Here is a 24,366-nt window from a genome sequence, read left to right as displayed (position 1 = left end):
TCACTCCTTCCTTCCTCTACATTTTATTTGCACATTCTTGTTCGTTTACAGCAACATTTTCTGATCTGACTCCAAATGGTTGCACTACAAAGGCAGCCAATCAAAACATGACATGCACCGCGACCACCAATACTGCCACCAAATAGCGGTACACAGATACGGAAGGGAAAAATACAACAAAATATAATTTCTTACTGTATTACATTCTCTCACAAGATGTGATTTACATATGTCCTTTATGATAAAGCACTAGCAGGAAGTCCTGATGTCTGTGTATTGAGTGAAGGAGAGGTCTGTGCCCTGATGTCTGTGTATTAGGAGGAAGAGAGGTCTGTGTCCTGATGTCTGTGTATTAGGAGGAGGAGAGGTCTGTGTCCTGATGTCTGTGTATTAGGAGGAGCAGAGGTCTGTGTCCTGATGTCTTTGTATTAGGAGGAGGAGAGACCTGTGTCCTGATGTCTGTGTATAAGGAGGAGGAGAGGTCTGTGTAATGTCTGTGTATTAGGAGGAGCAGAGGTCTGTGTAATGTCTGTGTATTAGGTGGAGCAGAGGTCTGTGTCCTGATGTCTGTGTATTAGGATGAGGAGAGGTCTGTGTCCTGATGTCTGTGTATTAGGAGGAGGAGAGGTCTGTGTCCTGATGTCTGTGTATTAGGGGGAGAGGAGAGGTCTGTGTCCTGATGTCTGTTTATTAGGAGGAGGAGAGGTCTGTGTCCTGATCTTTGTGTATTAGGAGGAGGAGGAGAGGTCTGTGTCCTGATGTCTGTGTATTAGGAGGAGGAGAGAACTGTGTCCTGTGTATAAGGAGGAGTTACATTCTCTCACAAGATGTGATTTACATATGTCCTTTATGATAAAGCACTAGCAGGAAGTCCTGATGTCTGTGTATTGAGTGAAGGAGAGGTCTGTGTCCTGATGTCTGTGTATTAGGAGGAGAGGAGAGGTCTGTGTCCTGATGTCTGTGTATTAGGAGGAGAGGAGAGGTCTGTGTCCTGATGTCTGTGTATTAGGAGGAGGAGGAGAGGTCTGTGTCCTGATGTCTATGCATTAGGAGGACAGGAGAGGTCTGTGTCCTGATGTCTGTGTATTAGGAGGAGGAGAGGTCTGTGTCCTGATGTCTGTGTATTAGGAGGAGGAGAGGTCTGTGTCCTGATGCCTGTGTATTAGGAGGAGGAGGAGAGGTCTGTGTCCTGATGCCTGTGTATTAGGAGGAGGAGGAGAGGTCTGTGTCCTGATGTCTGTGTATTAGGGGGAGAGGAGAGGTCTGTGTCCTGATGCCTGTGTATTAGGAGGAGGAGGAGAGGTTTGTGTCCTGATGTCTGTGTATTAGGGGGAGAGGAGAGGTCTGTGTCCTGATGTCTGTGTATTAGGAGGAGGAGACATCTGTGACCTGATGTCTGTGTATTAGGTGGAGGAGGAGAGGTCTGTGTCCTGATGTTTGTGTATTAGGAGGAGGAGAGGTCTGTGTCCTGATGTCTGTGTATTAGGAGGAGGAGAGGTCTGTGTCCTGATGTCTTTGTATTAGGAGGAGGAGGAGAGGTCTGTGTCCTGATGTCTGTGTATAAGGAGGAGGAGAGGTCTGTGTAATGTCTGTGTATTAGGAGGATGAGAGGTCTGTGTCCTGATGTCTGTGTATTAGGAGGAGAGGTCTGTGTATTAGGAGGAGGAGAGGAGAGGTCTGTGTCCTGATGTCTGTGTATTAGGAGGAGGAGAGGTCTGTGTCCTGATGTCTGTGTATTAGGAGGAGAGGTCTGTGTATTAGGAGGAGGAGAGGAGAGGTCTGTGTCCTGATGTCTGTGTATTAGGAGGAGGAGAGGTCTGTGTCCTGATCTTTGTGTATTAGGAGGAGGAGGAGAGGTCTGTGTCCTGATGTCTGTGTATTAGGAGGAGGAGGAGAGGTCTGTGTCCTGATGTCTGTGTATTAGGGGGAGAGGAGAGGTCTGTGTCCTGATGCCTGTGTATTAGGAGGAGGAGGAGAGGTTTGTGTCCTGATGTCTGTGTATTAGGGGGAGAGGAGAGGTCTGTGTCCTGATGTCTGTGTATTAGGAGGAGGAGACATCTGTGACCTGATGTCTGTGTATTAGGTGGAGGAGGAGAGGTCTGTGTCCTGATGTTTGTGTATTAGGAGGAGGAGAGGTCTGTGTCCTGATGTCTGTGTATTAGGAGGAGGAGAGGTCTGTGTCCTGATGTCTTTGTATTAGGAGGAGGAGGAGAGGTCTGTGTCCTGATGTCTGTGTATAAGGAGGAGGAGAGGTCTGTGTAATGTCTGTGTATTAGGAGGATGAGAGGTCTGTGTCCTGATGTCTGTGTATTAGGAGGAGAGGTCTGTGTATTAGGAGGAGGAGAGGAGAGGTCTGTGTCCTGATGTCTGTGTATTAGGAGGAGGAGAGGTCTGTGTCCTGATGTCTGTGTATTAGGAGGAGAGGTCTGTGTATTAGGAGGAGGAGAGGAGAGGTCTGTGTCCTGATGTCTGTGTATTAGGAGGAGGAGAGGTCTGTGTCCTGATCTTTGTGTATTAGGAGGAGGAGGAGAGGTCTGTGTCCTGATGTCTGTGTATCAGGAGGAGGAGAGGACTGTGTCCTGTGTATAAGGAGGAGAGGAGAGGTCTGTGTCCTGATGTCTGTGTATTAGGAGGAGGAGAGGTCTGTGTCCTGATGTCTGTGTATTAGGAGGAGGAGAGGTCTGTGTCCTGATGTCTGTGTATTAGGAGAAGGAGAGGACTGTGTCCTGTGTATAAGGAGGAGAGGAGAGGTCTGTGTCCTGATGTCTGTGTATTAGGAGGAGGAGAGGTCTGTGCCCTGATGTCTGTGTATTAGGAGGAGGAGAGGAGAGGTCTGTGCCCTGATGTCTGTGTATTAGGAGGAGGAGAGGAGAGGTCTGTGTCCTGATGTCTGTGTGTTAGGAGGAGAGGAGAGGTCTGTGTCCTGATGTCTGTGTATTAGGAGGAGGAGAGGTCTGTGTCCTGATGTCTGTGTATTAGGAGGAGGAGGAGAGGTCTGTGTCCTGATGTCTGTGTATTAGGAGGAGGAGAGGACTGTGTCCTGTGTATAAGGAGGAGAGGAGAGGTCTGTGTCCTGATGTCTGTGTATTAGGAGGAGGAGAGGTCTGTGTCCTGATGTCTGTGTATTAGGAGGAGGAGAGGACTGTGTCCTGTGTATAAGGAGGAGAGGAGAGGTCTGTGTCCTGATGTCTGTGTATTAGGAGGAGGAGAGGTCTGTGTCCTGATGTCTGTGTATTAGGAGGAGGAGAGGTCTGTGTCCTGATGTCTGTGTATTAGGAGGAGGAGAGGTCTGTGTCCTGATGTCTGTGTATTAGGAGGAGGAGAGGTCTGTGTCCTGATGTCTGTGTATTAGGAGGAGAGGAGAGGTCTGTGTCCTGATGTCTGTGTATTAGGAGGAGGAGAGGTCTGTGTCCTGATGTCTGTGTATTAGGAGGAGGAGAGGTCTGTGTCCTGATGTCTGTGTATTAGGAGGAGGAGGAGGAGAGGTCTGTGTCCTGATGTCTGTGTATTAGGAGGAGGAGAGCTCTGTGTCCTGATGTCTGTGTATTAGGAGGAGAGGAGAGGTCTGTGTCCTGATGTCTGTGTATTAGGAGGAGGAGAGGTCTGTGTCCTGATGTCTGTGTATTAGGAGGAGGAGAGGTCTGTGTCCTGATGTCTGTGTATTAGGAGGAGGAGAGGTCTGTGTCCTGATGTCTGTGTATTAGGAGGAGGAGGAGGAGAGGTCTGTGTCCTGATGTCTGTGTATTAGGAGGAGGAGAGCTCTGTGTCCTGATGTCTGTGTATTAGGAGGAGAGGAGAGGTCTGTGTCCTGATGTCTGTGTATTAGGAGGAGGAGCAGAGGTCTGTGTCCTGATGTCTGTGTATTAGGAGGAGGAGAGCTCTGTGTCCTGATGTCTGTGTATTAGGAGGAGAGGAGAGGTCTGTGTCCTGATGTCTGTGTATTAGGAGGAGGAGCAGAGGTCTGTGTCCTGATGTCTGTGTATTAGGAGGAGGAGAGGTCTGTGTCCTGATGTCTGTGTATTAGGAGCAGGAGGAGAGGTCTGTGTCCTGATGTCTGTGTATAAGGAGGAGGAGATGTCTGTGTATCTATATTGTAGGTGAGTGCAGGTTGTGTTAGGCAGGAAGGTGAGGTAGGTGTCCATGATGCTTTGCAGTAGTCAGTAGGTGGGTGATATATATGTCCCTGCTCTGTGTGGCCAAAGTAGACGTTTTGGAGTGGGGAGAATGTTCTCTGTTAATCACCGCTTGGTCTAATTGAAATATAAAATGAAGTGCGGGTCTCCTGTTTCCAGGGAGCTGTCAGAAGTGCAGGTGTGAGTCCAGGCAGCCTGAGGTGGGTGCGAGGGGGAGCAGGCGGCTCTTTTAACTGGCGTTGGGTTACTGGCAGCGATGAGAAGAACGGGAGGAATCTTGCCTCAGCCACAAGGCTCAATTCTTCCTCTTGGAATGAAAGGCAGGAAAACAGACCGCCCCTGTGCACCTGTCCCCCCACCATGCTAGCCAACACAGGAAAAGAGCAAGCGGACATTAACCCAGCACATGCCAAGGGCTTTTCTGGCCTTTTCTATGTGTTTGCTGTCTGGACTGATGTGTTTTTGGGCAAATATTGAATTCTGTTAACAGTTTTCTTTTATGTATGATAGTGTATCCCATACTGGTGGTGCTGGTCTCCAAGCAGTGCACTAATCTGACCTAAATCCCTGACCCAAGTGCAGGTTTATTTACCTTGAATGTTTGTGTACGCCGTATGTATGGGCTTCTGCACTCATATGTATACATTGCATCGTGTTAGCCCGGATTGGTAAGTGAGGTGTTGACATGCTGCCGGCACTACCAAGGCACAAATACCTAATTAACTTTACACAAAGGATCAACTATGTCCTGGAAAACTGGTGGATGGACTTAAAGCAATGCAGTTTATTAGCTAACTAGATTTTAATAGCAAAGGTTCAACATAAATCTATTTAGTGGCTCAATAAACAGGGCAGCACACTGCAATGGTTTTCTCTAAACTCGCTAAGAGTTTTTCTTACATCTTTCGTGTAGTTCTTGACACTAAGGCGTCACACACCTGGTAGGCACATGTGCAGGGAGACTGTATGATGGCATTATGTGTGCCTGTGCTGCAGGTGGTACCAAGGCAGGCTACGTTCACATCCCCCATGAGGCTTGTGTTGTTCTAAATCCCTATAGGAGAACAATGAAAAAACCCTCTTATTTATAATAATATATACCAGTGATGTTTCTAAAAAATTGTAATGTGTTTCCATGGGCTTTCCTTTGGGCTCTGTTATTTAACTGGGAGAAGGGGGATGCAGCTGCTGTGAGAGGGGAGGAGGAGCAGCAGCAGAACATATATCACTGCAATAAGACCATCCCAATGTACAAAATCTAGGCTATATATAACATACCTGCCTGCACTACATCTAATATGCATCTTTGTCTATTTGCTTTGAAAATGTAGAGGTATCAGCCAGGCTCATGTGTGTTTATGGCACAAGTGGAGCTTTGGCATCGAGTGTCTTTCCAGTTTTTCCTCCTGGTCTGCAAATTCGGTAGCACACTGCTTTTGTGGGGGTGTTTCCTGAGAACGGAATTTGGGTGTGCACATTGATACGTGCTGGGAGGGACATCAAGAAACACATGTGTAAAACCTCAAGCATTCACACAGAGGTTCACTTTGTGTGTGTCCATAATACATATTCATTAAAAGAACTTTATGGGGTATTATGATAGATATACATTGGAAGTCTTCCACGATGGATACAGGGGGATTTTCCCATTAAAGGGAACCTGTCGCCAGCCTAATCCCTGTTAAACTACAAAATGTACCATATATGGCCTTTATATATGGCCAAAAGTGTCTAACGGTAAAAAAATTAAGTTGCTCATCCTTTTGCCAGTCAGGGGGGTGAGGTCCTCACACAGCAGTCAACTGGCCACACATCCATCCTTTCCCCCAGCCACACCAGACCCTTCCTCTTGCTTACAGACGACTTCCAGTCCTTCTGTGGTCTCACGCCAGTCCCATGCGCAATGAGCTGCCTTCTTCGCTCAGGCCCTGCACGTAACCGGTCGAAGATAGAGGTGCACTGCTCATTCACTGCTGTTCCCCCTCATCAGGATGGCGTTTCAGCTAGCCGGCCGTGCACACCGTCCAGAACAGGCATGAGATAGTGGAAGGATGGGAAGTCGTCTGGAAGCAAGAGGCAGGGCCTGGCGTGCTGGGAAATGGATGGAGGAATGTTCTCGGCAGTGCAGAGGGGTGGCCGGTTGAAGAGCACCACACCCTCATGGAAAAAAATGTGCCTCTAACTTCTTTTTTTGGGGCGTCAGAAAGTGTTGGCCATATATAAAGACATCACCAGGGAACATGCAACAGGCCATATAAGGTACATTTTGTAGTTTAATAGGGCTTAGGCTGGTGACAGGTTCCCTTTAGTGTAACCATTTAACCCAAACTGTTGCTCTTGGTCCCGGTGAACGGGTGGCCCATACTGATGTCCTTTGAATGCCAATATAGTTTAAATCTATAGCATAGCAGGGAGCAATAGACATCATACTCCTTTGCGTTAGTAGGTCTGCAGCTATAACTTTGTTTAGGGCCCGGGAATGTTCAATATATATTGGATTGTTTTGCTGTATAGCTAATTATAATTGGACACAATGGGGCACATTTACTTACTTGGCCGATGGAGTTCACCCGAAGTCAGCTGGGTAAGAAAAAATGTGCGCCATTGTCGTCGGACAATACACTGTGCCGCGATTCACAAAGATCGTGCGCCCGATTTCCTGCATCTGTCGCTTCCTTGCTCAGGTCCGCCGGAGTTCACCATCTTCTTCTGGGTGTTTGTAAGTGCATTTGATGTGACACAATTTGAATATTAAATCCTGCGCTCAGTCCAAATCAGTCGGAGCTTCCAAAACTGACCATCATGTGTACCCCATATATATGGATAATACACTGGGACACCTCAATACAAATATATAATATATACTACCATGTAGTCCCCCCCCCCCCCCCCATTGATGCATATTCAACACCAGTACCTCCTTAGCTCAGTACCCCATTATAAATTTCGCACAGAGCACCCACTTTAAAATGAGCCACTGCACCTTCACCTTTTAAATGTGGCACAACAGGCCGTCTTTAAAATCCACAAAAATAATAAAACAAATACTCGCCTTTCAGCCCTCCTGCAGCTTCCTCCTCTGCAGAGTGCGGTCCCCACTTCTCATACAGGACACGGGCAGCTTGATGTTACTTTTGTCTGCATCCTCTTATGTGTTTGTGCACATAACTGCAGTCTGGGGTGACGCATCTCCAAGTTCAGCTAGCAGGGTGGTGCTCTGGGCAAATGCCTACCTGTCATCCCATCCCAGTCTGTGCTTTCCTGTACATCAAATTAGCATGGCCACATACTACCCTGGCTGAGACCTCCATCTGGTCAGTACTTGTCCCAGCCTACATTTACGCTGGGTAGCTATTTTGGTAGTGCCCACATATTCTGCATGGTCTTGGGCATGGCCCTCGTTGACTAGGTAGCCTTCCATTGGTTCGTTTTCATAGGATAGCAATTATTTTTTCAGTATATTTTTTACAGGTGGATTTCACCGAAATATCAGGAGAACACCATGGGTCAGAAGTTTGTCCCCCAGTACTGCAATCTAAGCCACCCTTTTCCTTTATTTTATAGCAGTATGTGCTTTACGGTCCACTCCACTATCATTTTATAGCTATTCTAGATTTGCTAGTCATCCCAGTTTAGATGTAAAGCCATTCTTTGGAATACATCGGTGTGACAAGCCATCTCTACTGCTGCATATTACATTGCCTTTCCTCCCGGGTCATCCATTAGTTTTTACAACACCCAGGTGTGCAGCTGATGATAACGCGATGAATTATCGTCTCATCCCCTGCGAATCTGTCCTCACTCCCCTTCAGCGCCTCACTCTGCTCGTATTCTTCCAGGTGTTTGTCTGTCATGCACATTTCTACCGCCATTCTGTCTCCTCTCCACATTTTGACAGCGCAGGGAATCGATGCAAGGAGTCTTTCTACACATTAAAATGAACCCTGCTAACATCTGTCATGTGCATCATCCATGCATCCCGCTACGAGGGTCAGAATGATACTCGTTTAATATATCCCCCATTAAAACATTGGCTTATGTGTATCCATTATTTCATAGACATTCATCATCTTGTGGTCGTGACTATTACTGGCACCTGCAATACAAAGTACATGTCAGTCGTGCTATTTCATAAGGTCTGGGAGGATGAATGTAGCGTAGGCGGCCATTGTGTGAGTAGAAATTATAATTCATGGCTTTAGGAAATTGTGCTTAATGTAGCAGAAAGGACTCGCAGATGGATGGGCTGCATTGTATCCAGGTGTATTATACTAGGTGAATGCAGATTTATCGTTAAGTCTAATATATGTGATGTGGAGGTTGTCCTTAGTTTTATTTGTGATCGTGCATCCTTTATACAATACAGGATTTCCAAAAAATCCATGTACTTTCACTTTTGTCCATTAAGGACAGGATTTTGTATGAGAAAACTACTGTTTTGTAAGATGCTGGTCACTTGTAGGGGGAAGGAAGGTAAGTAGGACACTGCCTAAGGCTCATTGTAATAAGTAATGGAACCGATGACTTAATCTCAGAGAAAGCCTGAGAAGTCCTGTCTATGTTATGAGTTTAGACTATATTGGGGCATTAGGAGTGTTTTCCAAGACTGAGGATTAGGATAGGCCATCAATTGGGTACCATCATCCGAGCATAGCCATAAGCAAACTAATCAGTGTAGTCACTAATATCAGCTGATCAGTCCAGGGCTCATTTGTTAGACCTCCACCAATCACCAATTTAGGATACTCTAAAAAGTAAGCCATTACAGTATACCAAAACTGCATCCAATGTTAGGTATTGTCTCTGTGTAGATGTGTATCATACATCTGCGTTTCCTCACACTGCTGTGCTCTCAGCTCTCTGCGTGGAGCTGCTTCACAGCCTATTCTTACAGCTACAAGAGTGTTGGGAGTGTTTATGCAGGACAAACCCTGTGATGGACTCCATTTAAGTTTGTCTACAGAGGTATCTTAATGTTTTAGGGTGCATTTACAATATGTTTACAATGTGTTAACAGTTAAGTTAACACCACTTATATGTAAACACAATGTTAAAGGGGTTGTCCGACTTTCATAAAAAAAATCTATAGGTGGGCTGTAAAAAAATAAATGAATAAACAAGTAACTTTTTTGGCACTCCCGGTCTCCAGGACAGCACCTCAGCTCTGGCAATTTCCGTCCACCGGGCAAACCCATCTGTCTCCTGCCCCAGTACTGTTTCAGGCGTTGTGACAGGGGTTTGGTGGGTGTGCCTGGCAGCCATAAATTCCCGGAGCTGGGGGGCCGTGCTCCTGTACACAAATAGCGGCAATGCAGATATGGATCGCGGCGCAGGAGACCTGGTGCGCCGGAGGTGGTAAATACTTTTTTGTTTTAAATATTGTATTTATAATCCATCTATAGATTTTTTTAAATGAAATTCTGACAACCCCTTTAACTTTGTTTACATATTGCAAATACAATTTGAATTAACAAACGCAGAGTGTGAACGCACCCTTGAGTTCCTCATCTACTGCACATATGCGAAAACTTGCGTTTCCTAAAGTACATTTTTATTCTGGCCATGGATGAAGCTTTGGTAACTTTTCACCAGAATTTACAAACTTATGTGTATGGGGCAAGTGGCTATCAATTGTGATGTACCGAAGAAATGTACAGCTACGTGGACAGATGTGGGTGTCGGAGTTCACCCAAGAGTTTATTTATTGATTTTGGGGAAATGTACACATGCACAGTCCTTGAAATGTGGACAGAACACTATAGTGTGGACCCAGACGCACAGTATCATAGTCACCTATAGTCACATGATGCTCTGAGATGATGCATCCCCATACAGGAGAAATGGCCATGCAGGGGAGATAACTATGAGGCTGGGAGCTTAGGTGCTCAGTTTGGGAAGTTTAGTCTGTATTTCACAAACTTCACATGGTCGTCCCATAGCTGTTCCTCCTGACTCCCCCCATAAACATGCATTACTACAGTATTCATTCCATCTATGGGCGCTAAGGCCGATCTTTCCAGATAAATGACAATATTCTTCAAATGTTGCACAACCCCTTCACTTTTCTCTTGCTTTACTTTCTGCTTTACCTTCACCCTCGTGACCCCCCGCCGCCCTTCAACCAGTCTAAATATATCAGATCTGCTGACACATCGCCCTGCCATCTGTGAGCCAATTACATCAAAATTATGTTTTTAAAAGATCATTTCCAGAATTATTTCCGGCACACAAGGAGACACATTGCAAAAATCCAGGATCACATAAAAGCATTCTTTCCACACGCAAAATTTAGCTTGACACTCGATACATTGAAAGAAATAACATCCAAGGAGTCAGGTAAATCAAATTTTTTTCCCTCTTTATTGAATGTGTTTCCATGTTGGAAAGGTGTTTACAAGGCAGGAGCCTGCTCCTTCGCCACAAAGAAAAGGAATTTAGGATGTGGTGTAAGTAGATCCAGCAATTGCTTCATTGATCAGAGTCAGAATGTCTAAATAAAATATTCTGGGAAGGATGGAGCCGGGGAAAAGGTTTGGGTGGGCATCGGGATTCACAAGGCAATGCAGAGAAGGGCGGACAGTGACTATATTCATACCAGGGGGCCTTCATTCATAGTGTTGCGCCTTTCTACCTCTCCTAATGTTCACCCTTCAAATGTAGGGATTCTGTGTGCTGGACAGACTATTGCATCCGCAGTGCCCTGCCCTTTTGCCATATTTTGTAGCACTGGCTAAAGCAAGTCTAATAGCCAAAGCCCCCATAGCTTATAGGTGCTATGGTGACGACAAAGGAGGCAATAGATGAACTAATAAAGGACGGATTCAGAATCACGGTGCCCTGGGAGCTATTTAGGTACCTTGGGTACTTAGACTCCAGATATGAGACTTACTTTAAATACTCGAAGAAAGCGAACACATTAGGAGAAAGTTACTATTACCATAATTATGCCGCATATTATATCAAAGTTGGGACCATATACACCAGCTTTGTCTTAGATACTTATTACACCTAAACTGTAAAATGTAGTTTAAAATGCACCACATTTTCCACCAGTTTTCCAGCAATCGGTAGTCATGTTTACATGAGGAGTAACACGGTCTATAGATTTTTTATGTTAAAGAATTTTCACCATATGTAGTCTCTGTCTGTACATTTGCATTGCTCTCTGAACTGGTGAGCTGTGACTCTCTGCTCTGCCTTCCCTGTCTGTAGACTTATGTATTCATCTAGGGCAGTTTCTGTCCTTCTTGCTAGCAAGATGAATTTCAGCAGATTAGGAAGGAGGAAAAGAGACAAAGTAAGTGGAGAAGGAATGGCTTTCCTCTGTTAAAATATTGGCTATTTTTGTTTACATTTTAACTATTGATTTGTAAAACATTTATTGAAAATCTAAACGTGATGTAAGGACATTTTTCTAGGGTACATGGTGAGTTAAGCCAAATATATAATACTAAGAATTATATAGTTTTAGTAATCACATGTGATTTTCTGTTTTCATCTGGTTTTGGGCCCAATTTGGCCCACTACATAAATACATAAATGACACAGAGGATGTGTACCATGTGTCTGTGGCCTCAAAGGGGTTGGCCACTAATTACTATTGAGGGCCTAATCTCATGATAGGCTATTAGTAGTTTATTGACAGGGGCCCAATGTAAAGCCTTGGTACAGGGACATACCCTCTATCCTTGTACTAATAACTGGACTCACAACTCTTCTACCTCTTGTTCATTGTTTCATAAAACAATTTACTGAATACATTGATCAAGGCTTTGTAAAAGCCTGAAGCTGACCCCTCCTTACCTCCCCAAAAAATCTAGCATAGAGGTGGGTGTCCAAATATTGGCCAGAGACAAGTAATTCTATTCCGGCTGCACAGAGAAATATGCAGCATATTCCACGGTAGCAAATCGTCTGTTTACTTCCATTTTAATCTAATTGCTGGCTGGATGCGGCACATTTTTCCTGTTTACTACTTTCCATAAAAGCCCTACAGAATTTTCCTTTTTTTTCCTTCTCTTTTCATAGCGGATCAGTTGATGTGGGGACTCTGCGAAGCCACGGACATGAAAAAAAACTGCTGCGTCGGCCAAATGTTCTATACATATGATACACACTACATAAACAGCACATAACTGTACCGAAAGGTGGTTAAAAATTACACATATATTACTACAAAACACACATTGTATTACACACCCCCTTCACCGCCACACGTGAGCAGCGACGAGCGGGTCCTGTCTAATGTATAATAATATAAGATAATATATCAGCTTGTATGTTACACTATTTTGCATATCACAACACTTTTTACACACTCAGAAGGGAGTCGTCAAGTCTATAGGCTTGTCCTCGTTTTCCCGTCTAGAGGCAGCTACTGCCGTGTCACATGTTTGGCAGAGGCTGGCTTACTGTACATGGCTCTGCAGGTCTAGATACAGTCTTAACAATGATCTGCAAGCGATTTGTTTACAATTTCGGGGTTTTTCATTTCCACCCAGTATCAGTCAGCAGTGACCTTTCTGTATTCCTTGCTTAAGTTTAAAGCACAAAATATATTTTTTACATTTTTTTTATGAATTTTCTACAAAGAGCATAGTATTTTATATATATATATCTTTTTAGAACTTAGACGTGTTTCCCATTTTAGGTCCATCATGGTAACTAGACTGCATGAAAAGTCTTTGGGGATTAATATATCACACGTCCCGGTCCAGTTGAGTTTTGATGGTGGCATTACACCTTGTAATACAGAAGCAAGGCCTCGTAAGTAAGTGACACCAGGTCACAGCTTGGGAACGATCCTAGTCCTTCTTAAACCTTCATGCATTGTCTTTAAGATGCGGAAGGCGCCATGATAGAGGTCTAAAGACCGAGATCTGTGTCTAACATGCTTAGAAGGTTAGTTGGCTGCCAGGTCATGGGTGAATGTTGGGTAGTTAATGTTGTAACCCTATTGGTGGGTGAGATTCTAATAGTCCATTGAAAATAGGTGTCCTGGATAGGTGAATATTTTCTAAGCTGCACCTTCAGTATCCTTGTTCTCACCAAGACTTCGTCTAGGTGATGGCAACATGTGCCCTAGTTCCAATCACTGGAGGTTGTGTATATACAGAATTTTAGTTCTTTGTCTGAAACAACCCTCATGGTTTCACGCATTTGCCTTTTTTCTCTTTGCGCTGTAGTTTCCTCAGGCGCCTGGTCCATGCGTCCCTCCATTGGATCACCATGCTGTTTTTATCAGCTGTAAGTCCTGGCCTGTCTCCTTGACCCTCGCTGCTGCCCATCACCAAATATCGCCGGCTTAGCAAGATCTTGGGGCACTTGCAGGACAGATCTTTTATGTGTATCCACAGGATACTATCTCCGCGTTTCACCCGGTCGTCTCGGCTTTTGTAAACCGAAAGGACGTTTACGGTAAATTTTGCCCAGGAACCGACCATCTCCATCTCCAGGGCGTTCAACTGCACCACTGTAAGAAGGAAAAGAAAGTCTATGTTACATATCTTATAGCGGTAACATGTCTGACAAGAATTCACATATCTGCGTTGCTGTAGATGTTTTTGAGATTATCCAATTCCTCTGAATAGGGTTGGAAGAAATACACAAACATGTTAAAAATTCTGATGACCGCGACAGAATTTCTGCAAAAAGTAAAATAGAATTTGTATTGGTATCGCTAACGCCCAATCCAGATGATCATTTTAGTAAAGAACTAACCCTTCGACAATGTCCAACTGCGATAACGGAGAAGGGGTTCATTCACATAGATAATAACTTTGATTTATCATCCGAGCACATAATATCTCTTGTTTGGGCTAAATGAGGTACCAAATACTGAGGTTATGGTATGAGCCCACTACCCCCCACTTACAAAAAAAGCTCTATTTATCAGTGGGGGGTCTTTGTCCTTGTGACAGGGACAGCTTGGGGAGGCCTGGTTCAGACTTTCTCGTCTCGCAGAGCCATAACGCCTTCTCTATTCTCCGCACGCCAAGAGTCCCTGCCATACATCAATGTGTTGCTTCCCCTCCGCGCTCAGGATGAATGGTCACCGTGTCACACTGATTAGGGGCCATCAGTCTACGTCCAATGGTTGCACAGCCAGGTGATTATTAGCATCTCATTAGCATAGTGTTCCCTCCCATGGATTTTTTTTTTTTGGAAGGGAGGTGGTGGTGGGGGTGACATCCTTTTTAACATTTCTGGCAGACAGAGAAAGAGATAGTAATGAAAAGAAATCGGGAGAGGGAGTATGTGAAATAGAGAGAGGTGGAATCGGACTGTCCCATGAATTAAAAGGCGAGAGAGAGAGTTTTCTCTTCTCTCACCCTAATGAGGATACAGTCCTTTTATAACCCCTCTGTGCCTCTCTTAACCCATTTATTGCTGATCAGCCCTAGAAAAGTCAATGCTCCGGCCAGTGATGGAAAAACCCACACACAAATATAATAAATCACTGGTTATATGGGAATACCATGCATATACATTTTGTGGGTGCACATTCTTTCAAACTTGTTTGTCAGTTTCTGAACTTTTTATGACCCGGGTACATACAGGACTTGTAGAGCTATAAAATGCATTTCTGGCTCACGTTCTACTTGTGAGAAGGAGTATCTAGCGTTCCTCCGACCCTTGCCCCCCGGATGTGCATTGAGGCCTTTGATTATGGATCAGTCGTTCTCTAAAGCTATTGTAACTCCATGACATTGATCCAAAATTTACATCTATTCTACCCTTTCTCCATGAAAAAATTTGAGTTGTCCTCCCCACTAGTGTCCACATAAACCTCTCCATTTATTTCTTGCTGTGTTACTCCCCTGGAGGTCCCCCGCAGGGGCTGACAATGTGTGGCTGACCGCAGCAACCCCCTGAAATAGTTAGTTGTTTGCCAGAGGGTCAAATTCTAAAAGGGACTGCACAAGAAACATTCATTATTTCTGCTGATCCATTTCTATACTGAATCCTATAAAGGGATAGTGGGAACCAGGGGTGGATTAAGACTGCCATGGGTCCTGGGTTGTATGAGTATTACAGACCCTACAAGTCTAGGATCACTTCCTACATATGGTACTAGAACCAGCTCCTTGGGGAATAGAGGACGTGTTTCTTCTGCCTACTTTCAGTCTGTAGTTTCAGGATCTGTGGAGGAGCTTCAAAGGTCCTAAAATGGATCTTGTACATGTACAGACGGTCCCCTACTTAAGAACACCCGACTTGCAGACGACCCCTAGTTACAAACGGACCTCTGGATGCTGATTATTTACTGTACTTTAGTCCTAGGCTACAATAATCATCTGTAACAGTTATCACAGGTGTCTGCATTAAAGCTTTATTGCTAATCCTGGTTCTTATGACAATTCAACATTTTTAAAATCCAATTGTCACAGAGACCAAAAAAAATTTGGCTGGGGCTACATTAATAAAATATACAGTTCTGACTTGCATACAAATTCAACTTCAGAACAAACCTACAGAACCTATCTTGCATGTAACTCGGGGACTGCCTGTATATTGAGAGCAGGAACAGATGTATAAGGATTTCATAGGTACACAATTTGGTGGCTGATTCAGGTGGCCATGGGCCCCCTAGAAGGCTTGAGTCGAAGACTACCACCCTTACCACCTATATCATAATCCAGTACTGCTGGGAACCCTGACAGTACATATATGATTATATAACATTTCTCACCAAAATCTTTCTTGCAGTATTTCTTCAGGTTGATCTTATAATTTCCTTTCGGAGGCTTGCAGTATTGCTCACAATCTACAAAAAGAAAGAAAATAATAATAAATATGTTTTCCAATATTTCCAATTTCAGCAAATTAGGAACTTCTAATATGTCTATTGTGACTTTGAAGCAATCCCTGTATATTGTACACAAGTGCAGCTGTCAGGCTATTAGGAGGGCTACCGATCTGCAACATATGGGGGACAGAAGGTGGTCTATTCCTTCACGTGCAGCACCAAACTCCATCGTAAGAGTGATTTAATGATGTTGTCACCAAATGGAAAGCTCTCCTCCTTGTGTTTGCTTGATCTCTATACACATTTACTAACAGAAGTCACTAACAGAATTACAGTGATTTATACTGATATCTGAAAATAAGTTCACTTATAGGTTCTGACATCTGAATCTTAGGGTGATTAAAATGAAGGATAAGGACACCCCCCACTCCCCTGACATAAATAAGGTTGGGTCTTAGCCAGGGTGAAAAGGCCATCTGTTATGGGGTGGAGGGTACAAAGTGTGCCAGGGACTCGTGCCAGGGTGACATTAGAAATCCTATCACATGCCAGGCTTGTGTTGGGCACAGGCAGGTACAGCTTTAGGGCCCGGCTTTCTGTGTAAAGAGCTGCAACTGGATCACTTGGTTTAATGCCGATTATAAAACTAATTATATTCTTCTTTATCCTGAATGTATTAAAACCAATGTGAAAATATATTTCTAACAGTCCTCTACTGTTTTCCACAAATTTATTTTGGTAGCAGAGCTGAAATTGTTGAGACTCTTGTGTGTCCCTCTTTAGAGCTTTGTTCACAGAGCAAGACAACTCAGAAGTGTTATAGAGCTATGTATCAGAGGCCCTAAATTATTATTGTGCAACTACAACTCCCAGCATGTTCTCACAACCGGTTCATTCAATGACAGTTGTAGTTAGAGTCCACTTTTACATGGGACTTGCTAAGAAGTGGTCGTCTCTATCGCCTGCATAGACTGTGCTGACATAAAGTTTGCTTTATGTTCCAGGCTAAATCACCAGGAATAAGAGGAGCATATGGTTAGAGCAGCAGCACAATATAAGGTAAGGGTCTGTTCTCATTTATTTCTCATTTAATTTTTTATCAGACATATTTGTCACAATTATTCTCATCACATACCACTAGAGATGAGCAGACCCCATATCCGCATAGGGTTCGGACATGCAACACGGACACAATGCTGGATTGGTGGCTGAACAATCCAGCAAAGTCTCACCCCTTACAGCTAGCCATGGCTACGATTGGCCAGGGGGGAATAGACGAACCTGTACCTAAAAGCAGACATCGGGTCAGCTCACTTGTCCTTACCTTCAATAGAAGCCATATAGGGCAATATTTGTCAACAGAGGCAATAAAAGTTATGGCTATGCCTTGACTCCAGTATGATGGTGGAGCAGGGAATCTATTGCACTCCTATTTGCAGTATCTTTAAACTGTATTGACACCCTAAGAATGCTGATACATCTTGAACTTGAACCAAGGTTCCCTCAGCCGTCTTTTGTATTTTAACCAACAGTCTAGTCATGCTGCATCCCATCACCTTGGTCACTCTGGCCGGGATGTCATATGGCCAAATCCAACCATGAAGTCAGTGGTTAAGTTTTTACTGTGTATGTAATGGTTAGGTCTACAGACTATGTTTAAACAATGATGTAGTGGCACATCTGATGCCAGAAGGAGCCTCCTTTGATATACAGTGGGTACGGGAAGTATTCAGACCCCTTTAAATTTTTCACTCTTTTTTTTAATTGCAGCCATTCGGTAAGATCAAAAAAGTTCAAGAAAAACTGAAATATCACATGGTGACGGGTATTCGGCCCCTGGTGATGAGTATTCGGCCCCCCGGTGATGAGTATTCGGCCCCCCGGTGATGAGTATTCGGCCCCCCGGTGATGAGTATTCGGCCCCCCGGTGATGAGTATTCGGCCCCCGTTGATGAGTAATCGGCCCCTGGTGATGAGTATTTGGCCCCCGGTGATTTAGTATTCAGCCCTGTTGCTCAGTGATGAGTAGAAGCTTTGGAGCTGGTGCAGCCAGGAGTCTTCTTGGGAAGTTTCTCACCCCTGGATTTGGGAATCCTCTGCCTCCTCCTTGCAGATATTCTCCAGTTCCCTCAGGTTGGATGGTGAACGTTGGTGGAAAACATTTTCAAGTCTCTCCAGAGATGCTCCATTGGGTTTAGGTCCGGGCTATGGCTGGGCCAGTCAGGAATGTTGAGAGTTTTTCTGAGGCCTCTGCTGTGTTATTTTAGCTGTGAGCTTATAATAATAATAATAATAATAATAATCTTTATTTATATAGCACCATCAAATTCTGTAGCGCTTTACAAATTAGGGTCGTTACCTAGTTGAACTTTCGGCCCAGTCTGAGGTCCAGAGCATCTGGAAGAGGCTTTTATCCAAGATATCTCTGTACTTGGCTGCATTCATTTCTCTTTCCCTTACACCCAAAGGTCCTGTACCTGCCCCATAGCCTGATGCTGCCTCCACCATGTGTCACTGCTGGGATTGTATTTGGCGGTTGATGAGCTGTGCCTGGTTTTCTCCACACATACTGCTTAGAATTAACTGCTGTATACATCTTTCATATGTCTTGCACTGTGGCGAGGCTTCTGTCGACAGACTGCCATAAAGCTCCGACTGGTGGCGGCTGCAGTGATATTTGACTTTGGGGAAATTTTTTCCATCTCCCTACTGCATCTCTGGAGCTCTACCACAGTGATTGTGGGGTTCTTATTTGCCTTTTTCAAGGCTCTTCTCCAACATTTGCTTAGTTTGGGTTGACGGCCAGGTCGAGGAAGAGTTGTTTCTGTGCCAAACTTCTTCAATTTAAGGATTATGGAGGCCGCTGTGCTCTTGGGAACCTTGAGTGCTACAGAAATAGTTTTGTAACATTGGCCAGATCTGTGCCTTGCCACAATTCTGTCTCTCAGTTCCTTGTGCAGTTCTTTAGACCTCATGATTCTCAAGTGCTCTGGCATGCACTGTGAGCTGTGAAGTCTTATACAGGTCTGTACCTTTCCTAATCAAGTCCAATCAGTTTAATTAAATACAGCTGGACTCCAATGAAGCAGTAGAACCATCTGCAGGCTAAATGAATGTCAGTGCAAAGGTTCTGAATACTTAGGGCGAAGACACACATGGCGTTTTTAGGCCGTTTTTGGGCCGTTTTTAGTTAGTGCGTTTTTGACAGGTTTGAGCAATTATCTTAATTCAAACTGGTCAAAAACGCATGCGTTTTTTAACGATCTGAAAACGCACTAACTAAAAACGGACCAAAAACGGCCTAAAAACGCCATGTGTGTCTTCACCCTTAAGCCCATGGGATATTTCAGTGTTTTTGTTTAAAAAATTAGCAAAAATATCTACATTTTAGTTTTTTTTTTCTGTCAAGATGGGGGCAGAGTGCACATTAATGAGCAGAAAATTAACGTTTTTGATTTTGCATGTATGGAGTCCTTTGATTAAGTTGGTTATGAGCGCTGGGAGCTATTCCGTTACATATGACAAACATTTCTAACCAAAATGTGAGCAGACACTTGTGTAATTTCAAAAACTGCAGAAAGAAAGCTGAACCTTCCTTAGTCCGGTGCTGCACGGACAAACCCACTTTACTGTATAGATATGTACTGTATATACATATTTGATTTCCTGCAATGTATATTGGACAGAACATTCTGAGAGTTTAGAATTTTGGCAGGAAAAAGTTTCCTGGGGGTCCAATAAGCTGGATTTAGTTTTGGTCCCATGCATGACAGTCCCCTAGATGCCAGCATTATAGTGTTCATTCAGATAAAGAGGAAATGAGCTTATAAGCGACAAGCCCCGTTATATACCTAACCTCCTTCTTAACTCGTAATCTAGGGACTATGTGACCAAAAATAAACCACCCAGGTACGGCCAGTCTGACACTTTATTTTCAGTAACATTGTACCAGTAAAGTCTTAAGCCGGCCATAAACTTGGCCACTATTGCGCCTTTGTCGTTGTGTCACATGTATATGGAAGCCTGGCCGGGCGTGATTGCTGATTGGCTGTGATAACATTGAACACATTCACCCGTTACTGTAGACTTGATGTGTAGTGCGCATTATGAAGCTGTAGTCCTGAATGCAGACATCTTTAGACCTAAACAATTGCATTCATGAACTATCAATACACGTTTTAACTGGCATAATACTTGTTGCTAGTTCCCGAACGCAAGAGTTTAGGTCTACACGGATCTGCGTTATGAGGTAACTCCTCTATGATGCGTTTGAATTGAATTTCAAAACGCAACTTAGATTCAATGTGTGAACGTAGCCTAAGGGCGCAGTCACACGTTGCGTCTAATGCATGCGTTTCAAAATGCATTGCACCAGCTGGAGACAGATTTGCCTAATTAACAGCTTGTTAACATTTGCGTTTACAAAACGCAACAATCAACATAATGTTAATGCATGCTTGAACATTGCATTAGCATATGTGTTTGTTAACGCAATGTTAGCACACGCGTTGTGTGACTGCACCCTGAGGGTGATGGCACACGTGGCTTTTTGAACGCGTTTTTCGCCCGTTTTTAAGCAGTCCTTCAAAAAACGCATGCGTTTTTTAAAAACTCATGCGTCTTTTGAAAACGCATCTGTTTTTGACCAGTTTGAATTAAGATAATGGGTCAAACCTGCTTAAAAACTGCTTAAAAACGGGCCAAAAACGCGTTCAAAACGCCACATATGCCTTCACCCTAAGGATATGATCACACAAAGCTGAAAAAAATCGTATAGAGGGCTAAGGGGTATCACACTGGTAAGCCTAAGTCCAGTTTGATTTGATACGGCTATTTAGTTAGCCCAGGTTTTAATATTTTTTGTTATATAATAAAGTTTTGTTTTTTTAAACGTTCTAGTTAGGCAGAAAATTTACAAAAAATCGGTCCTGAACTGACCTTCAGGGTGGTTGGGGTTTTTTTATGTAGTTTTTTGAAGTTAAAACCAAAGCTGGATTTGTTGATGAATATAACCAATAAACGTTCTGCTCCACACTTGGTTTTGTAGTGAATGGGCACACTATGACAACTTCAATACATAAAATTAAAAACTTCTACAACCATTACTGGAATTTATAACTTGAGTGTTTTAATAATAAGAGTAGATATTGTAGCAATATGTCCCTGCAGTCATCGCTACAAAGTAACTTTGTTCTGGTGTTTCCTCCATACACACTGAGCAGGGACAGTATAGAGGCGCAGGCCGCTTATACCTCGTCTAGGTATTTCACTGTACCATACTGAGGTCTTTACTCTGTACTGACTTCAGTTCTCTGCATTGTCCAAGGGGTTAACAGTATCATTATTTCCGCTTGGAGATTTAGTTTCAGAAAATGAGGGTAGAACCTCTCAAAAATGTCAACGCAAACAGAGCCGAACAGGCCTCCACCCTGACTGCAGGACGGAGGAGGGGGAGCGGACCCCTCTCAGAGGTAGATGGAAGCACGATCCCTGGCTGCTTGTCTCACCTCACCTTACAGTCTTACTGCTATGTCAGCTGCCCGGCATTGTATGAAGCATTTATGTCTCACCAAAGACATTGACGGGTCATTACTAAACTATCAATATAATGTCTGATCTGTGGGGGTCTGACGGATGGCTCCCCCTACACCTGCTTGAAGGAAATAGGCTTTTCACTCCTCATTTTACTATTCTTTTGGAGGTTGCATGGTCAGCCATTAAAAGGGATTTTTCAGCATACTAAAATTAGGGACAGTAATGTTACATTCTACCATTTATTCTGATTGCTTTTCAACTCACAATCCATACGGAACGGGGAGCGGCGCAGCCCGATCGTGTTCACATTTTAATAGAAACCAACCAATTGGTAACGAGCGCCTGGGGGTTTGCATAGCAAAACACCAGGCGATTGTTACCGATCAAACGCGCTTCTATTTAGATGCATATACGGAACGTGTGAACGCAGCCTTATAGGACTTTACTTGTCACCCCAGTACTATTTGTTATGGTGGTCCTGATTCTTTGGGCTGAAACCTGTTCAATGCTGAAACCTGAGTACTCCTGTATTATTGTAGGCTTGCTGAATATGACATTTTTTATGCATAGACACCATTCACTGCTGAATCAGTGGAAGGGGTCTGGTAGTGGAGGGGTTAACACGTCCTGACCGCAAGAATGTTCTGTGTAAGATTTCTGACCAGCCACCACTTCCCCTGCCTGATCCTCAGACCGACCATGAGAGGGCATCGGGTACTCAGTACTCCAGTATCCAACCACACGTGGGCACTGACTGCTCCGCAGACCCTCAAACGCTCTCCTTAACCCTTCAGCACCTGACATATAACGGCCCTGCACATTTCACTGTACATTATGTTGGCTGCTTAGCCAGAGTTTGCACCACAATTTTGACTGAGCCACAATTCTGCAGCATGAACAAAGGGCACCAAAAAAAATGGTGCCCACTTCCCGAGCAGCGCAGGGGACGCCAGATTCAAGAAGACCCTGGGCCTGTTTTAATTCATCTGACGCACTCTGCACACTCCACAGGCCAGCTGCAGTTTGCAATACTTTTAAAAGTGGTCCAAGGAGAAAAATTTAATGGATTGTCTACTTTATGATGATGATCGAGCTGTCACATCAGACAACCCCTTTCAGAATTCAGCCTTTGGAGAATGATGTAAAGAAGATTGTTCACCAATTCCTTTCTAGAGTTGGAATTTTTGTCCTCAGCCCCCATCATTCCTGAGCCATCAGTTCTGGTAGTATCAGCACCTGATTCTGTAGATATTGCTTTTACTGTCAGGTAGGCGGTGTCATGTTATTAGTTTCAGCCCACTTGAAAATAGAAAGCCTAACTAGAAGCTGGTTGCTACAGTAATGAATTATCACTAAGGAATGGTGAGACTAATAGTGAAATTTTGGGTGCATTGGAAACGGTAGCGGAAAGAGTCTGAGTTATCGTAGGTCATAGGACATAATCAACCCCTTTTCTTAGACTTTCTTTCATTTTACATGTCCCACTATTAGTTGTGCTTTGTTCTTCCCATTCTGTGTAAGTGTCCTTGCTGACATTTTTCTTCCGCTGTTCCCTTTTGCTTCCTTGTACTTTCTCACTCCCAATCTTGTGGAAGTGAAATCCATCACCGGATTGAGCCGTCATATCTGTCCTCACTTGACTGATACAGGGAATAATGCAAAACTTCTGCATAATCCGCGTAAGATGACTATTGTTTTCCTTCCTCTGACATTTAATCACCCCCCCCCCCCCCTCTTGAACTAAGTGTCCTTTCCTTCTTCATTTCTAGTTTTTATTATATGTGGGCTAGTGGCCAGGACCAGTTAACCCCTTTGCTTTGCATGCTCCCACCCCCTGCGGCCTGGCATATTCGCTGGCGATGGGCCTGGAAAACTTGTCTCTGAACAGCTTGTCTCGGAAAGCAGGGAAAAATTCCCAGTGTTTTGATGCACTCTTTAAACGTCTGGCATCCACCATCTTCCTCCCGACACGATGAACTGGCAACAGTGTTAATTTCATTTACGTTGGGGTTTCGCTATCTACAATAGCGCCCCACCTTTTTTTCGTCCCGCTGGTTGTTAAGACTTACCAGCTGGCTCCTCCGTGCTGGTGAGGGCTGGAGTAGGGACCACTGCTGGGATCTCTGGTGGGTGGGAAAAGAGAAAAGATGACATTTATGTATGCAGTGTGTTCATAAACTATGAGCTGTGAGTAATGGAAGGCAAATATTGCAAAAGACTGTGGAATAGGGGGCAGGGAACATCAGAAGGGGAAAAGCCTAATGCAAATAGGACACTGCTTTATATGGAAAAATATGGGTATATGTAACATATCCATAAGATATATCCTGATAGATGTGGGTCCCAACTCTGGGATAGATGATAGTTGTTCCCTCTTAGAGAACAGATGTCCCCCGACTCCAGCTTGCAGCCCATTGGAATGGAGGAGAAGCAAGCAAGTGTAGAAGAGTAGCAAGAGTATCCAAGCAAGCAGTGTTGTCTACTTTTGGTGGCCTCAGGCTTTGTGCATACAAAGCCTCTTCTCCATTCCTACTGTAAGAATGGGAGAGGGGGGATCCCAAGGTGAGACCCGCATCTCTCTATCCTCCATCTCAGATTGTTTATCCTCCTACCAGATTTTTATGAAATATACAGTGGATACATCATTTATTACAGCAGTAGGAATTATCCTTTTATCTGTAGGATCTAATGAAATATTCACAGTATATAGAAGGTCTATAGCTCTATAGAAACAGCTGAGATAAAGTAAGAGTCTCAAACATCTCCTTTAAAGGTAATCTGTTAGCAGTTTTGACCATAGAAAATATTGTGGCACTTTTGGGTATTGTCCCTGGAGATGTGTGTAGTCATACCTTTGTATATGTTGTTACTAGCTCTAGTAATGTGAAAAATTAAGTTATAATCCAGCGTTAAGCTCTGCCAGGGCTCTTTGGATTAAAAATTCCCTTT

General features: G+C 44.0%; 1 protein-coding gene and 1 long non-coding RNA gene across 7 annotated transcripts in view; one reads left to right on the top strand and one right to left on the bottom strand.

The window, feature by feature from the left end:
* Nucleotides 1-24,366, top strand: part of LOC140074919 (uncharacterized) — a 304,822-nt gene that overhangs the window by 39,130 nt on the left and 241,326 nt on the right. For all 6 annotated transcript variants that reach the window (XR_011849310.1, XR_011849309.1, XR_011849312.1 and 3 more), the window contains one exon: nt 16,887-16,941. This is a non-coding gene — a long non-coding RNA (uncharacterized lncRNA). The remainder of the gene's footprint in view (nt 1-16,886; nt 16,942-24,366) is intronic.
* NTN3 (netrin 3) overlaps nt 10,492-24,366 on the bottom strand; it is a 54,752-nt gene continuing 40,877 nt past the window's right edge. Inside the window, exons 5-7 of the mRNA XM_072120236.1 lie at nt 23,487-23,540; nt 15,826-15,900; nt 10,492-13,605 (exon numbers count right to left, since the gene is read on the bottom strand). Of these exons, the coding sequence (XP_071976337.1) occupies nt 13,277-13,605; nt 15,826-15,900; nt 23,487-23,540 (458 nt within the window). The 3' untranslated portion in view covers nt 10,492-13,276. The remainder of the gene's footprint in view (nt 13,606-15,825; nt 15,901-23,486; nt 23,541-24,366) is intronic.

The sequence above is a fragment of the Engystomops pustulosus genome, chromosome 8 (assembly GCF_040894005.1).
Source record: "Engystomops pustulosus chromosome 8, aEngPut4.maternal, whole genome shotgun sequence".
Lineage (NCBI taxonomy): Eukaryota > Metazoa > Chordata > Amphibia > Anura > Leptodactylidae > Engystomops > Engystomops pustulosus.
The sequence above is the reverse complement of the archived record's forward strand: the minus strand, read 5'-3'. Positions and strand labels throughout refer to the sequence as shown.